The sequence below is a fragment of the Lepus europaeus genome, chromosome 3 (genome assembly GCF_033115175.1).
Source record: "Lepus europaeus isolate LE1 chromosome 3, mLepTim1.pri, whole genome shotgun sequence".
NCBI lineage: Eukaryota > Metazoa > Chordata > Mammalia > Lagomorpha > Leporidae > Lepus > Lepus europaeus.
Genome location: NC_084829.1, coordinates 159,455,959 through 159,471,096, shown reverse-complemented (window position 1 = coordinate 159,471,096; position 15,138 = coordinate 159,455,959). Strand labels below are relative to the sequence as shown.

Sequence of the window (15,138 nt, the reverse complement as noted above, 5' to 3'; positions counted from 1 at the left end):
CAGATCTGTGTTTTGGACAAGTCCTTCTCCTGTAGAAAATTCTGCCTCTGTGTTTTAAAAGAGAAGTGGAGATGGAGAAGGGAGCTTTTCTCTTACTTCTAACAAAGCAAACTCAGGAGTGATGAGTTTACCTTAGGGTAGGAGAAAAGGCCGTGAGGCTGTGTTCTGTTCCAGTGCCCACTGAAAGAGACAGCGAGTGATGGCTGCAGAGAAGGAACCAGCTGGGTGCTCTCTGGGCCTCGGGGAGGCGGGGGCAGGAGTTCAGAAAGCCACCTTGGCGGGAAACGTGTCCCAGAGGAGTTGCACGGTTAAGAAGCTCTGCGTGTCACAACCCCTGCTCGTGTCTCTGGACCTCCTGGAACTGGCCTCTTCCCCACCTGGGAGCCACCACAAAGGTCCAAGGCCCTGAGGGCCAGGGAGTGAGTCGGGGAGAGTTCCTCAACCCCCAGTCAGGAGTGCAGCTGTCTGCTTGGCAGCAGGAGTTGAAGCTCTGAACCAAGGCCTGCCTCTGCCTGTCCCACACGGTACAGGGGAAATAGGTTTTGGGGGCCGGCCGCAGGACCTGACCAGCGTGGGTAACGTATCAGTGGAGCCAGGGCCCAGCCCCTGCAGCAGAAGCTGGGCAACAGCAGCTTAAGTCAGAATCTAACGTGAAACCGCAGGGAGACAGCTGAGGGAGGACAAGGCTGGGGGCCATCCCGAGGTTTTGTCTTCACTCGGGGAAGGCTCCCTCCCTGAAGATGTCCTCCTCTCTAGGGGTGGTTGACTACACCTGTATTGCACAGCCAGCCGTAGCTGCAGAGGCACCCGGGAATTTGAATCCTTTTTTTTTTTTTTTTTTGGACAGGCAGAGTGGATAGAGAGAGAGAGAGAGAGAGAGAAAGGTCTTCCTTTTTGCCGTTGGTTCACCTTCCAATGGCCGCTGCGGCTGGCGCATCTCGCTGATCCGAAGCCAGGAGCCAGGTACTTCTGGTCTCCCATGCGGGTGCAGGGCCCAAGCACTTGGGCCATCCTCCACTGCCTTCCCAGGCCATAGCAGAGAGCTGGCCTGGAAGAGGGGCAACCGGGATAGAATCCGGCGCCCCAACCGGGACTAGAACCCGGTGTGCCAGTGCCGCAAGGCGGAGGATTAGCCTGTTAAGCCACGGCGCCAGCCAGAATACTTTTAAATATCATCAGGTTGTGTTAGTGTGGACTAAGGGGCATGTGGATTGCAGGCAATTAGCACTGTCTGCCAGTAGGACTTTTTTTTTTTAATATAAAAAAATGTTTTCCAAGTTCTAAACAAAAATTTGTAAATAAACTTGTAACCTGTATTTTAAATGGGCCTACCTATCTATGTATGGCACTGAGCCACCAATTATAATTTCTGTGGGTGTTGCCATTTTGTATACTCACTTGACAGCAAATTCTGCAATATAGTGTCCGTAGTGATAGGGTGACTCCTCTCCCAAGCTCCATTCCTTTATCCCATTGATTGCTAACTAAAAGGAGTAAGGGGGAAGTGAGCTTCCTGGATATAGTATTCCGTGGAGGTGCTATAGTCCTGATGATACCAGAAACGGACCAGGGCCCAGGGTCTCTAGTGATCTGGTGGGGGACGGCACAGCAGAACGGGAGGTGGAGGAAGGAGAGGATGAGGGTGAAATGCCATAAATGCAGGTTATATTTTTGTGCCCAGTGCTTACTGATTGATTTGTTTGTGCCTGGGGATAGGAAAGCATGTACTGATAGCAATTGATTGTATTAATAGAGAAGCACCAGTCACTCCTTGTCCAGTGACATGTGAATTAGTGAGAGGCTTACCCCGTGTCCATTTCCTGTCTGAAAATGTAACTCACCACACTGACTTTTTTCCTTTCTTTTTGAAGGAAATATTATAAAGTTTACTGGATCACTTATTTTAGGGTAAGTGTCAGCCGTGGACTCGGCATTGGTTTCTGACTCCCACTGTTTGGCCTCTCCAAGGAAGTGGTCTGCAGGTAGTGGGGGTAGTCAGAGGGTGCAGCTTTTGTCATCAGATGGACGGACGTAACCTCTGCGTCTGCCACTCACTGTTACCCCGCTCCAGTGCTTTGCCTCCTGAGGAGTTCTGTTGGGTCTGAGCGTGCAGTGGAGACACTGCCCACCTGGCCCTGTCGCTGTGAGGAAGGCACCTGGAACACACCTCGCCGGCATTCAGCGAGCCTCTCCACTCCTCCAGGCACGTCGTGTGTCCGGCTGTAGAGTGGCCAAGGAAGTCAGACGTGACTATGGTCAAAATTATTTTGGGGGTTTCTTCAATTACTCTGAAGCTGTCCTTGAGGGACACTGAGGCTGACCGGGGAAAGCCACAGCCAGCGTCTGCCGTCCCTGGTGCTGTTAGAGGCGCGTACTCCATGCGGCAGCTGGCGTTTGCCGTCCCCAGCGCCGTCAGAGGCGAATACTCCATGTGGCAGCTGGCGTTTGCCGTCCCCGGCGCCGTCAGAGGTGAATACTCCATGTGGCAGCTGGCGTCTGCCGTCCCTGGTGCTGTTAGAGGCGCGTACTCCGTGCGGCAGCTGGCGTCTGCCGTCCCTGGCGCCGTCAGAGGCGTGTGCTCAGAGTGTCCAGGGAGCCTCTTCTGCATAGTGGTTTCTCGCTCTCTTTTCCTTCTTGGGAGGGGGAAGAAATATATGTCCAATATGTCTAATATGATTATACTGTATTTGCTAGTACTTCTTCCATGCATATAAATATACAATCAGTGTTTAGATGCTAAAGTGATAAAGATTATGTTTGCCATTTTATGCAAATATATCCATTTCTCCATGACTTTGTAATGTAAGGCAAAGCAGATTATGTTTCTGTTGACCCATTCCAGGCAAAAGATAAATGTATGCCTTTTTCTGTAATGCGATTTCTTTGTCTGGATCACAGTTACATTCAGGAATTTAGTAAAAATGGATCACATAATTTTAGTAAGGAACTTTGTCTCCCATGGAAAGCCCCATGCAAGTCCTGAGCACATTCACTCCCGGCTGCTCAGCAGACCTGCAGGCAGTAGCGGATTCTCTTCTGCCTGCTCTGTGTGCCTCGGGAGCCTGCCAGGCTCTGACCTCTCTGACTTGCTTGCATTAGGGTGGAAACCCCCGATCAGAAGAGGGCATGGGATGATTGATTTTGCTGAGTTCTGAGTCCAGATGGAATGCAACATTTGTGTCTGGATTTAGGGAGCGTGTATGTCAGTCTGATTAGGAAAAAGATTTCATTTGATGGGATGCAACAAACAACTTTGTATTTCACATTTAAAAATTGACTTTAGGTATAGATCTTAAGAAAGAAACTTTAATTTACTGGTGATGGGAGTATGAATTGGCTAATCTTAGAAAAAAAAGTTGGCATTATCTGGTAATTTTGAACAGTATGTAGAGAGTCAAAAATTATGTGATCTACCTCTGGATACGTGCATACATGTGTGCACAGTGTAAATGTGTGAGATGTGTTACAGCAAGCCAGAAATGTCCTAACCACCCATCTGCGATAGAGGGGGATAAATATGTCGTGGTCTGCCTCTACAGTGGATAAAACACATGTGTGTGGAGTTACGAATGCAGGAACTAGGTTTATATGCAGTAACCTGGGTGAATCACCAAAATGTAAGGCTGAGCAAAAGATAATATTCAGTGTGGTTTCATTCATACAGAATTCAGAGACAGGCAAAAGTGTACTCTGTTGCTTAAAGACCCATATATAGGTGGTAACGTTGTAGAAAAAAAAGAACAAGAATATTATCATAATAAAAATCAGAATCAGAATAATCACCTATGGAGAAAAGAGAGTAGATGGGAAGTGGGGAGGAACACTCCGTGGGCTTTTGGCCTCCTGGTAGTGTTCTTGTTCTTGCCTGGATCTGACTGTGCAGCTATTCAGTATTCATTAAGCTGAGGTGTGTGTGTTTGCACATTACTGCGTACGCTTCATGCTCCCAGCTAAAAGGAAAGACGGTCCCTGTAAGAAGCTCAACAGTGAGGAGCAGCTCTTGGGCTGCACTTGGATCATGTGATTCTGATGACTTTTTTGTTTCTTTTTAAGAGGTTCTTTGTTTCTTACATATGAAGTTCTGGCCTTGAAGAAGTCTTTGACGTTAGACACACAAGTGGTAGAGAGAGAAAAGATGAAGTCGTATATATATGTGCACGGAGTCTCTTTAGATAAAAGAGAAAACCATGGTAAGTTTATTGCAGAGTGGAAATGGAAGCTAGTTTGTGAATTTTAAAATGAGTCTATTCAAAACACAGTATTAATTAGATAGATTCAGCTAACTCTAAGAATCATCAAGCTTTATAAGAACCAAGTTCCTAAAGAATTATTGAAGGCCGAGTATTTCAGGCTTCCATATTTTACCCAGGTTGGTCCCAGAATTAAATGAAGTGAGGACCAGCTGGCGGTTACGGCCTGCCCTGAAATCCCCACCTCAGTGAGCCCGCCAGTTCAGAGCCTGCCTGTCACTTTGGCAGGTACAGAAGCATCACACTGAGCTCAGAGATGTTTCTGTTTAAATGGATTTATTTATGCAAACCAGTCTCATGAGGTGGATTCATATGAGTGCCAGCTTATGCAAAGACTAGCAAGCCTGACCTTACTAGCTGGCCCGTCCTCCTCGGCGTCTCGGTCACCGGAGACCTCAGCAGTCACACGGATGCCTGGTGAGCAGAGCCGTTTTCAGATTTGGGCTGCTGGTGAGTCGCCACTCTGGACTGCAGCTGCCTGTTCCCGCGCTGTTGGCCAGAGTGTGCCCGTCAGCACGGTGTGCTCCCCACGCGGGGCAGGCTGTGCTCTGCCCCTCCCTGTGAACGGTGCCTATCACCGTCCTGTTGCTGTTTGTTATTACATCACCTTTCTGTATTTCTGTAAGCTTTTATGCTGTGTTCCAGTTTCAGTCACACAGATGAGCATTAGAGCTTGCGCTCTATGTGGTGAGGGCTAATCTCTTTAGGGAGGCGTCTCCAAATTTCAGTTCAAGATGGACTGTATATACGGGACGTTTTCCTGGATGTTGCTAATGCTGTGTTGTGTGTGAGAATTTTTTCTAGCTTTAGTTAGTGTTACTGTGTTATTTTTACTTTTTCCCTGCTTGGAGAACAATCTTATTTTGAAGAGGTCTGTGTTCCTTTAATGGTTTAGTTGCCTTGATAATGATAATAAAAAGCCAAAAATACTATTTTATATGTTTTCTGTGAAAAAAATTTGCAGTTACACTTTTCTCGTTAAAGTATTAGAGCGTAGCATTAACAGCACGCACTGGGTTTTATTTAAGTTTGCATCATTTTAGGGTTTGCCTATGAGGCAAGAAAAGAACTTCATAAAGCGGTGAGGAAAGTACTGGCAGCGTCAGCCAAGCTATTCCGGAGCCCATTTGCTGGTGAGTCTTAAATGTCAAACTTCGAGTGACTTGGACTCCTTTAGTCATCTGAAAGCCATTGAATGATCAACCCGAGATTTTTTTTTTAAATCTCTTATGCTAATATTTTTGTAGCCATGGAAAACTGAATAACATGATTCTTTTGGTGATACTTAATTTTAGGCTGTGTTTGATTTCAGGGTCTACTCCTTTGGATAGTTTTCATGGATATCTTATTGTCAGAGTTAAATAAATACTGAGAGATTCAGTATACACTGTTCTCTCATGAGTGTTTCAGAATTTCAGATTTGTTAAGAAGTAGCTCCCATGCTTTTTCATAATGAGACTATTATATCAAAAAATGTATATTTCACAATGAGGCAAGTCTGTGGACGAGCTGGCCTTATCTTTTTTTAAAAAGTTGGCATCATGAAGAAAGAAAGATAGAAAAGTGTCCTAGACTTTAAACAGACTAAAGACATTTTGTCAAAGCCCCATTTTAAGAGCAGCTTTAAAGATATTTTTTAAGGAAATTTGAAAATGGAGTGAGACTCGATGATTTTAGAAGATTTTATTAGCATTCTTAGGAGAGATAATAGTGTAATGGTTATGTGAGAGAATGTAGGCTCGTTCTTAGGAGCTGCCAAATTGAACTGTTTAAAGGGTGAAATGTCATTCCATGTGCAGCTTCCTCTAAGCAGTTTAGGGGGAAAGATGCATGCAGACAGCTGCAGGAGGTACGGCAAAGTCGTGGCACTCAGTCTAGGCGTGTGGATGTTAATAAATAAAGTTTTAGGACAACAAAGAGAAAAAAGTGACCATGTAGTGGAAGGCACTGTAAAATTCCTGATCCCTATAACCAAGTAACGTGGCTGAACTGAGGGCAAGATGAGTCATCAACACCTGTGTCCGGGCAGAACCCTCCTATTATCAATTTCGAGTACTTGTAAATGACCCTCTTAAAAGTGACAGTGAAGATGCTATCTTGACTGGTCACATGGCCGTGGTGTTTGGCTTTGCTGTGTTCTTTTTGCCAAGACCCTTTCAGCACGGTTGATGTGGAAGATCATGAGTGTGCCGTGTGGCTGCTCCTGAGGAAGAGCCGGTCGGGCGACAGAACCGCGCGACTGGAGGCCGTGCAGGAGATGTCTGGGGCCCGCCACTGGCAAGGTAACGGGAGCGGCTGGGGCCCGGCCTGCCAGCAGCTAGCTCTTGCTTTTCCTTTCTCTGTCGGAGACGTTTCTTTACTTGAAAGGCAGAGAGGCAGAGGGAGATCTGTCCGCCAGTTCACTCCCCAAACGCCAGTAACAGCTGAGCCTGAGCCAGGCTGGAGCCAGGAGCCAGGAACTCTGTCCTCGTCTCCCACATGGGTAACAGGAACCCAGGTACCTGGCGCGTGATCTGCTGCCTCCCAGGCACATCAGCAGGATCAGCACAGAGCTGTCAGGTCTTGAACTAGCACTCTGATACAGGATGCAGGCCTCCCAAGCGACAGCTTAACCTGCTGTGGCACAGTGCCCTCCCCTAGCTCTTGATTTCTGACGTGAAATAGAGGAGATGAGATTCAGAAAAAAATAATTTGGACAATCATAATAGATGTGTAGGAGGAATATTTTCTTTATTTCTTTTTTTTTTTTTAAGATTATTTATTTGAAAGGTAGAATTACAGAGAGAGATCTTCCATCTACTGGTTCACTCCCCAGATGGCCACAATGGGTATGGCTGGGCCAGGCTGAAGCCAGGAGCAGGAGCTTCTTCTGGGTCTCCCACATGGGTGCAAGTGCTCAGGGACTTGGACCATCTTCCACTGCTTTCCCAGGCGCCTTAGCAGGGAGCTGGATCAGAAGTGGAGCAGCCGGGACTCGAGCCACGCCCATGTGGTGTGCTGGCACTGCAGGCTGTGGCTTAACATGCTGCACCACAGTGCCGGTCCCAAGAAATATTTTCAAAAAATTTATGAAGCAGCTCCAGTGATGAAGGAAGTAGGAAACCTGTTGGCTTGGTAACCAGATGTGTTTGGTAAGAACAACTCCAAAATTATTATCTCTCCATCTCAGGTCTATCTAACTATTTTTCAACCAGAACCAAGTTTTATTTGATTAAATATGAAGGTACTTCAAAAAGTTCATGGAAAATGGAATTAAAAGATAAATTTATTTTGTTGCAACAGAAGTTTGAAATTCATTTTTATAATACTGATTTTCTGTGAGCTTTTGAAGACCCCCTGTATTTCCTTGAGAGAAACGTTATTTTTAACATTTGGTCTTAATTCTCTTAACTTTTTTTATTTTTAAGGATTTATTTATTTACTTGAAAGTGTGACAGAGGAGATGCAGCGGGGAGAGAGAGGTCTTCCATCTGCTGGTTTACTCCCCAAATGGCTGCAACGGCCAGAGCTGGTCCAGGCAGAAGCCAGGAGCTTCTTCCAGGTCTCCCACATGGGTGCAAAGTCCCAAGGACTTGGGCCATCTTCTGCTGCTTTTCTAGGCACATTAGCAGGGAGCTGGATTGGAGGTGGAGCAGCCGGGACTTAAACTGGCGCCTGTATGGAATGCCAGTGCTACAGGCAGCAGCTTTACCCGCTATGCCACATTCCAGCCTCTGAGAGAAACTCTTGATTCTTGTAGTTGCTGCCCAATATTGTGTTTGCATTTTTCTTTGTAACAAAATACATTTGTTTGCTGTACCATACAGTTCTATTTGCTCTCACTTGGACGTGCACCCAGTTTTAATAGCAATAATTAGCCAAATGTACCTGATTTGCATGTATACACATCATTTTTTTAAAAGATTTGTCTAGTTATTTGAAAGAGTCACACAGAGAAAGAGAAGCAGAGAGAGAGAGAGAGAGAGAGATCTTCTATCTGATGGTTCACTCCCCAATTGGCTGCAACGGCCGGAGCTACCCTGATCCGAAGTCAGGAGCCAGGAGTTTCTTCTGGGTCTCTCACGTGGGTGCAGGGACCCAAGTACTTGCGCCATCCTCTGCTGCCATCCCAGGCCATAGCAGAGAGCTGGATCAGAAGTGGAGCAGCTGGGTCTCTAACCAGCACCCATATGTGATGCCAGCACTGCAGGTAGTGGTTTTATCTGGTATGCCACAGTGCTGGCCCCTTCACATCATTTTAAAGGGAATATTTAAAATATTGTATTTAAAAATCACAAGTTGAAGTACAAGTACTTGAATACTGGCTCAAATCTGCTCTGATTGTAGTATGCACGCTACAGAGTGATTTGTTGCAGAATAATCTTGAAAAATGGATGAATGATAGAAATAGTATGTTCTCAAAGGCTTCAGAATCAGACCTCTGCCTCCATACACATAAACTCATTCATTGTTTGGTGGCTAAAGTAACAGTAATGCACAGTGTTAGAATTAGTTCCCTTAATGGTAGTAGAGAATTAAAATTAAGGCCGGTGCCACGGCTCAACAGACTAATCCTCCGCCTTGCGGCGCCGGCACACCGGGTTCTAGTCCCGGTCGGGGCGCTGGATTCTGTCTCGGTTGCCCCTCTTCCAGGCCAGCTCTCTGCTGTGGCCAGGGAGTGCAGTGGAGGATGGCCCAAGTACTTGGGCCCTGCACTCCATGGGAGACCAGGAGAAGCACCTGGCTCCTGGCTTCGGATCAGCGCGGTGCACCAGCCGCAGCATGCCAGCCGCGGCGGCCATTGGAGGGTGAACCAGTGGCAAAAGGAAGACCTTTCTCTCTGTCTCTCTCTCTCACTGTCCACTCTGCCTGTCAAAAAATTTAAAAAAATAAAAATTAAAAAAAAATTAAGTTCTTTTTGGAAATATGCCTTCCAGGGTCCCATTCCAGACTTATGCATTGGAAAACCAGGGGGGAAAGTCCTGGAATGCAGATTTTGAAAAAGTTCCCCTCTTGATCCTAAAGTACTCACCCAGGTTATGAGCTGTAGCTCTTTAGAATATCTGTGTCAATGGTGGAATTTTGTTTTTTCTAAATTAATCTTTATTTCTTTATTTTCATTTTATTTAAAAGGCAGAGAGACAGAAAGAGAGAGGGAGACAGAGAGAGAGAGATCCTTCATCCACTGGTTTGCTCCTCAAATGCCTACAACAGCCAGGGCTGGGCCAGGCTGAAGCCAGGAGCTGCAGCTCAAGTCAGGTCTGCCCCACGAGGGGCCGGGACGTGGCTGTTTGACCCTTCATCTGCTTCCTCCCAGGTGGGCTTTAGCAGGAAGCTGGGACCAAAGGGCCAGGTCTTGATTCCAGGCAGTCCTGTATGTGGTGCGGGTATCCCAAACAGTGCACCAGGTACCCACTCCTGAAGTTTGGTTTTCGATATTTAAAGAATGGTATGCTTAAGTCAGAGTATACCACGTGGAGTCGCAGGCTGGAATTTCATGTCCGTTATAGAATCCCAGAGCAGCACAGTCATCACCAGACAGTAGATTTAAATACAATCTGTGGTGTTTTGAGTTGTGATCTAAACAGTTTCTGAATGTTGGAATTATAAAAAGGAAGAATTCCCCTAGGGGCCAACATTGTGGCACAGCGGGTTTAGCTGCCGCCTGTGATGCCAGCATCCCATGTGAGCGTTATTTCAAGTTCCTGCTGTTCCACTTCTTCTTCTTCTTCTTTTTTTTAAAGATTTTATTTATTTATTTGACAGGTAGAGTTACAGACAGTGAGAGGGAGAAACAGAGAGAAAGGTCTTCCCTCCATTGGTTCACTCCCCAGAGGGTCACAATGTGCTGATCCGAAGCCACGAGCCAGGCGCTTCTCCTGGTCTCCCACGTGGGTGCAGGGGCCCAAGCACTTGGGCCATCTTCTGCTGCTTTCCCAGGGCACAGCAGAGAGCTGGATTGAAAGAGGAGCAGCTGGGACTAGAACCGATACCCATTTGGGATGCCGGTGCCACAAGTGGAGGATTAACCTACTGCACCACAGCGCTGGCCCTCCACTTCTGATCCAGCTCCCTACTAATGCACCTGGGAAAGCAGCAGATGATGGCCCAAGTGCTTAGGCATCTGCTACTCAAATGAGAGACTTGGTGGAGTTCCAGGCTCCTGGCTTAGGCCTAGCCCAGCCTTGGGTGTTTCTGCCATTTGGGGAGTGAACCCACAATGGAAGTTCAATTGATTGATCTCTCTTTCTTTCTCCTCCCCCCATAACTCTGCCTTTCAAATAAATAATAAATAAGACTTTTTTGTTAAAGGAATAATTTGGGGCCAGCATTATAGGGCAAGGGATAAAGCCATGAGTGATGCAGGTTTGAGTCCTGGCTGCTCCACTTCTGATCCAACTCTTTGCCATTGTGCCTGTGAAAGAAGTGGAAGACAGCCAAAGTGCTTGGATCCCTGCAACCCATGTGGGAGACCCAGATGGAGCTCCTGGCTCCTAGCTTTTGCCTGGCCCAGCCCCGGCCACCGCAACTATTTGGGGAGTAAAGCAGCGGTAGACAATCTATTTCTCTCTGTAACTCTGCCTTTCAAATAAATAAATGAATCTTTTTAAAAATGAAGAATTCATTGTGGCTAACCAGTTCTTAATTTGTGTTTCAATTTTTCCGAAAAGCTGGACTGGGACCTGGTCCCCACATAGATGTTGAGGAGACCTGCAAGATCGGTGATGGCAGTGTTGGGTCTCTAGTGTATAGGTGTTGCAAATTCAGCTTAGTTTTGGAAAAATAGCTGGGAGACTTTTGGATTTCATAATTGTAGAGCAGTTTGAAAATGAGAATGTTTTCCAGTAGTTTGCTTTTTTAATTCTGCTGCAAGTGTAAACTGATTTCAGTGTTAACAAAAATATGGTTTTGTCATAGATTACCAGTATAGGATCATTGCTCAGGCCTGTGATCCAAGAACTCTTATTGGTTTGGCACGAAGCAAAGAGAGTGATCTTCGCTTTTTTCTCCCACCACCTCCCTTACCATCTTTAAAAGAAGTAAGTAAAATAATCTAGAGAGTGAGAAACAATATATCATCTTCACTTTGGGAACGAAGTAAAATTTCAAGAAGTAGTTGTTGGCCAAGCAGGTACACTGAGGTGTAAACCTGAAGTCATATTTTTCATGTGAAGACTGGGCTCCTTGGGGAGAACTGTTAATTTTCTGAGCATCACTGTACGCCAGGGTGCGGATCGTCCTGCCACAGGCTGCATAAGGCCTGTGAAGTCATTTGGCCTGGCCCTGCCAAGGCAACCATAGGTGGGACTTAAAATTCAGTGAATCTCTAGCAGGCTCATTTTTAAGTTGTTAATTTGTATGGCCTGCACTATTATAATAAATATCCAAGTGGCCCTTGACAGAATAAAGGTTCCTCAGCCCCAGTATACCTTGGGTAGGTTCATGGTATGTGAACTTCCATAAGCTGGTCCCCTGTTCTAAGTTTGCTGTGCATCAAGTTTTCTTTACCTTAACACAGTTGACACTTTGGGTCAAATAGCACTTTGTTGTAAGAGGCAGTTCTGTGCGTTGTAGGAGGTTGAGCAGCCAGTGGCACCCCCTTTAGTGACAACCAAAGTATGGCTGTGCAGACACTGCTCAGTGTTTCCTGGGGGACAGTGTAGCCTGGCTGACACCCACTGCCGTGGATCTAAAGCATGATTCTTCAACACTTTTCCTAGACTGGAGAGTGAACCTCTGAGTCTTCTGTTGGGTTTGTGCTTGTTCTTGTTTTCCATGGCAGTCAGCCAGCATTCTCTTCTCCAATGTTAGTAATGAACTTTGGAAAAAAAAATGTATAAGATACAAATTATTGGAAAAAATGAAATAATAACAAGTTCTGGACTTAAAAAGCAATAGCTTTGGTTAGAAAGTGTAGTAATTCATTTTGAGTCGAAATGTCAGGAAGCCTACTTGAGGTGAAAACATTTTAAGTTACATTAGGTCATTCACACTGAAGTAGCAGACACAGAAATACAAAATTTTAAATGGAAGTACTGTTGTTTCAATACTAAGAGCACTAACTGATATGCATTTTTGCTTTGTTTCTTTGGAATCTTTCGTGTACTGGTTGAGTTTTCATGAAGACTTCTTTCCCTTGTTTCAGGACTCTTCCATTGAAGAAGAACTCAGGCAGTTGTTGGCTTCCCTGCCTCAGACGGATCTAGATGAGTGCATCCAGTATTTTACAGCCTTGGCTCTGAACGAGAGCAGTCAGAGTCTAGCAGCTCAGAAGGTCCGTTCATGGTCTCATCCGTCAGAGCGTCTGCCTGTGGCTGTGGGCCGTGCCTGGGACAGGAGGTCACGGGGTGTGCCGTAGAGGTGCAAGCTGCTGCAAGAGCCCTTAACTCTGCCCCAGAGGTCATCTGTGGCTTCCCAGGAGCTCCTCTGAAATGGCACCTTGAAGGATGAGTGGATAATAATCTGCAGGGTTTTACATACTCTGATATGCAGTGATGCAGTCCCCGGTATCACTAATTCCAGGACATTTGGCCATCCCCAAAAGAAACTGTGCGCTCATTAGCAGTCACTCCTCAGTCCCCCACCCCTCGGGCCCTAGGCACTCCTTATCTGTTCCCTGTCCCTATGGATTTTCCTGTGTTGGACATTTCTTGTAAATGGAATCATCCAATATGTGACTCTTGGATCTGACTTGTTTCGCTTAACGTAATGTTTTCAGGAATGATCCATATTGTACCATGTGTCAGGGTTTCCTTCCTTTCTGTGGCCAAATATGCATTTCCTAGTATAGCACAGGATCAATGTTTACGTAGAAGTTTTTGGGTAGACACATGTTTTTAATTCTCAGGTATATACTTGGCAATAGAGTTGCTGCCTGATGATAGTTCCCTTTCCAGTTTTTTTTTTTTTTTTTTTTTTTGACAGGCAGTTAGACAGTGAGAGAGAGAGAGACACAGAGAGAAAGGTCTTCCTTCTGTTGGTTAACCCCCCAAATGACCACCATGGCCAGCGTGCTGCGCCAATCCGAAGCCAGGAGCCAGGTGCCTCCTCCTGGTCTCCCATGCGGGTGCAGGGCCCAAGCACTTGGGCCATCCTCCACTGCATTCCCAGGCCACAGCAGAGAGCTGGCCTGGAAGAGGGGCAACCGGGACTAGAACCCGGTGTGCCGGCGCCGCAGGCGGAGGATTAGCCTATTGAGCCGGCCCTATCTAGTTTTTTTAAGTAACTTCCCAGCACTTCCCCAGAGGCTGCACTGCTTTACTGTCTGAGGGTCCAGCGTTTTCACTTCGTCAGCGGCACTTGCCGCCATCATCATCGGAGTCGTCGGCATCCCGTTGTGTGTGAGGTGGCGCCTCCGTTCTAGTTGATTTGCGCTTCCCTGATGATTAGTGGTGTGGACGTCTTCTCAAGGGCAGAGTGGTCACCGCGTATCTCATCTGGACAGATGTCTGTTCAGGTCCTTTGTCTGTTCTGAATTGGATTGCTTGTCTTTTTGTTGTTGAACTGAAAGAGCTTCGTGTGTATTCTGCATTACAGATCCCTTATCAGCTACGTGATTGGCACATAGCTCCCCCTTCTTTGGGTTGTCTTTCAGTGCTCTTTGTGCCACAGACATTGGAATTTGGATTAGAGTCCTCTTCATGTGTGCTTTCTTTTTGTTGGCTTATGCTACTTGTGTTTTATCTAAGAAACCGCAGCCTGGTACTCTGAGTAATTTCTTCCCTGAATCTGTACGCTTCCCTCCCCTCCTCTGCTCTCAGGGCCCTTTCTACCTGGCACACTGAAGCCACTCTCAGCAAGGCTCACGTCACGTAGTGTCAGCACGGCCAGACCCAGGCTATTTATAGACAAGGTCTTGTGGCCACAGCCATGTTCTGCCATGTCGTGTCCCACCCCAGCACTAAATTTTTTTTTGATAGAAAACTTTTATTTAATAAATATAAATTTCAGAAGTATAGCTTTTGGATTATAGCAGTTCTTCCCCCCATAACCACCCATCCACCTGCAAGCCATCCCATCTCCTACTCCCTCTCCATCCCATTCTTCATTAAGATTTATTTTCAGTTATCTTTATATACGGAAGATCAACTTAGTACATACTAAGTAAAGATTTCAACCGTTTGCACCCATACAGACACACAGAATATAAAGTACTGTTTGAAGATTGGTTTTACTGTTAATTCTCATAATACAACTCATTAAGTACAGAGGTCCTGCATGGGGAGGAAGTGCACAGTGACTCCCGTTGTTGATTTAACAATTGACACTCTTATTTATGACATCAGTAATCACCCGAGGCTCTTGTCATGAGCTGCCAAGGCTATGGAAGCCTCTTGAGTTCACAAACTCCAATCTTATTTAGACAAGGCCATAATCAAAGTGGAAGTTCTCTCCTCCCTTCAGAGAAAGGCACCTCCTTCTTTGATGGCCCATTCTTTCCACCAGGATCTCACTCACAGATCTTTCATGTAGGTCATTTTTTGCCACAGTGTCTTAGCTTTCCATGCCTGAGAAACTCTCTTGGGCTTTTTAGCCGGATCCGAATGCCGTAAGGGCTGATTCTGAGGCCAGAGCAGCACTGACGTCTGTACTGCATAGTCTCACAGAACTGTTCAGTTAATGTTCCTCTACCTTCTATTGTGTTCTCTCACTCTCCACAGCATTCCTGTACCTTTTGCTAAGTGAAGAGAGGGAAAGTGGTTCAGTGCCACCAGTAGTTTAAAGAGTTTCATGGTTCGGGCCAGTGGTGTAGCACAGAGGGCTAGCTGCTGCCTGTGCTGCTGGCATCCTGTAGGAGCGCTGGGTTGAGTTGGGCTGCTCCACTTCTCATCTAGCTCCCTACTAATATACTGGGAAAGCAATGAGAGATCGCCCAAGAGCTTGGGCCTCTGACACCCATGTGTGATTC

The 15,138-nt window shown here is 46.2% G+C and overlaps 1 protein-coding gene across 3 annotated transcripts in view; it reads left to right on the top strand.

The window, feature by feature from the left end:
* SERAC1 (serine active site containing 1) overlaps positions 1-15,138 on the top strand; it is a 59,820-nt gene that overhangs the window by 12,004 nt on the left and 32,678 nt on the right. The window contains exons 3-8 of one of the 3 annotated variants that reach the window (XM_062186983.1): positions 1,872-1,908; positions 4,054-4,190; positions 5,294-5,383; positions 6,401-6,532; positions 11,148-11,269; positions 12,376-12,504. In XM_062186983.1, the coding sequence (XP_062042967.1) occupies positions 1,872-1,908; positions 4,054-4,190; positions 5,294-5,383; positions 6,401-6,532; positions 11,148-11,269; positions 12,376-12,504 (647 nt within the window). The remainder of the gene's footprint in view (positions 1-1,871; positions 1,909-4,053; positions 4,191-5,293; positions 5,384-6,400; positions 6,533-11,147; positions 11,270-12,375; positions 12,505-15,138) is intronic. The other 2 variants (XM_062186984.1, XM_062186985.1) reach the window with 2 other exon arrangements.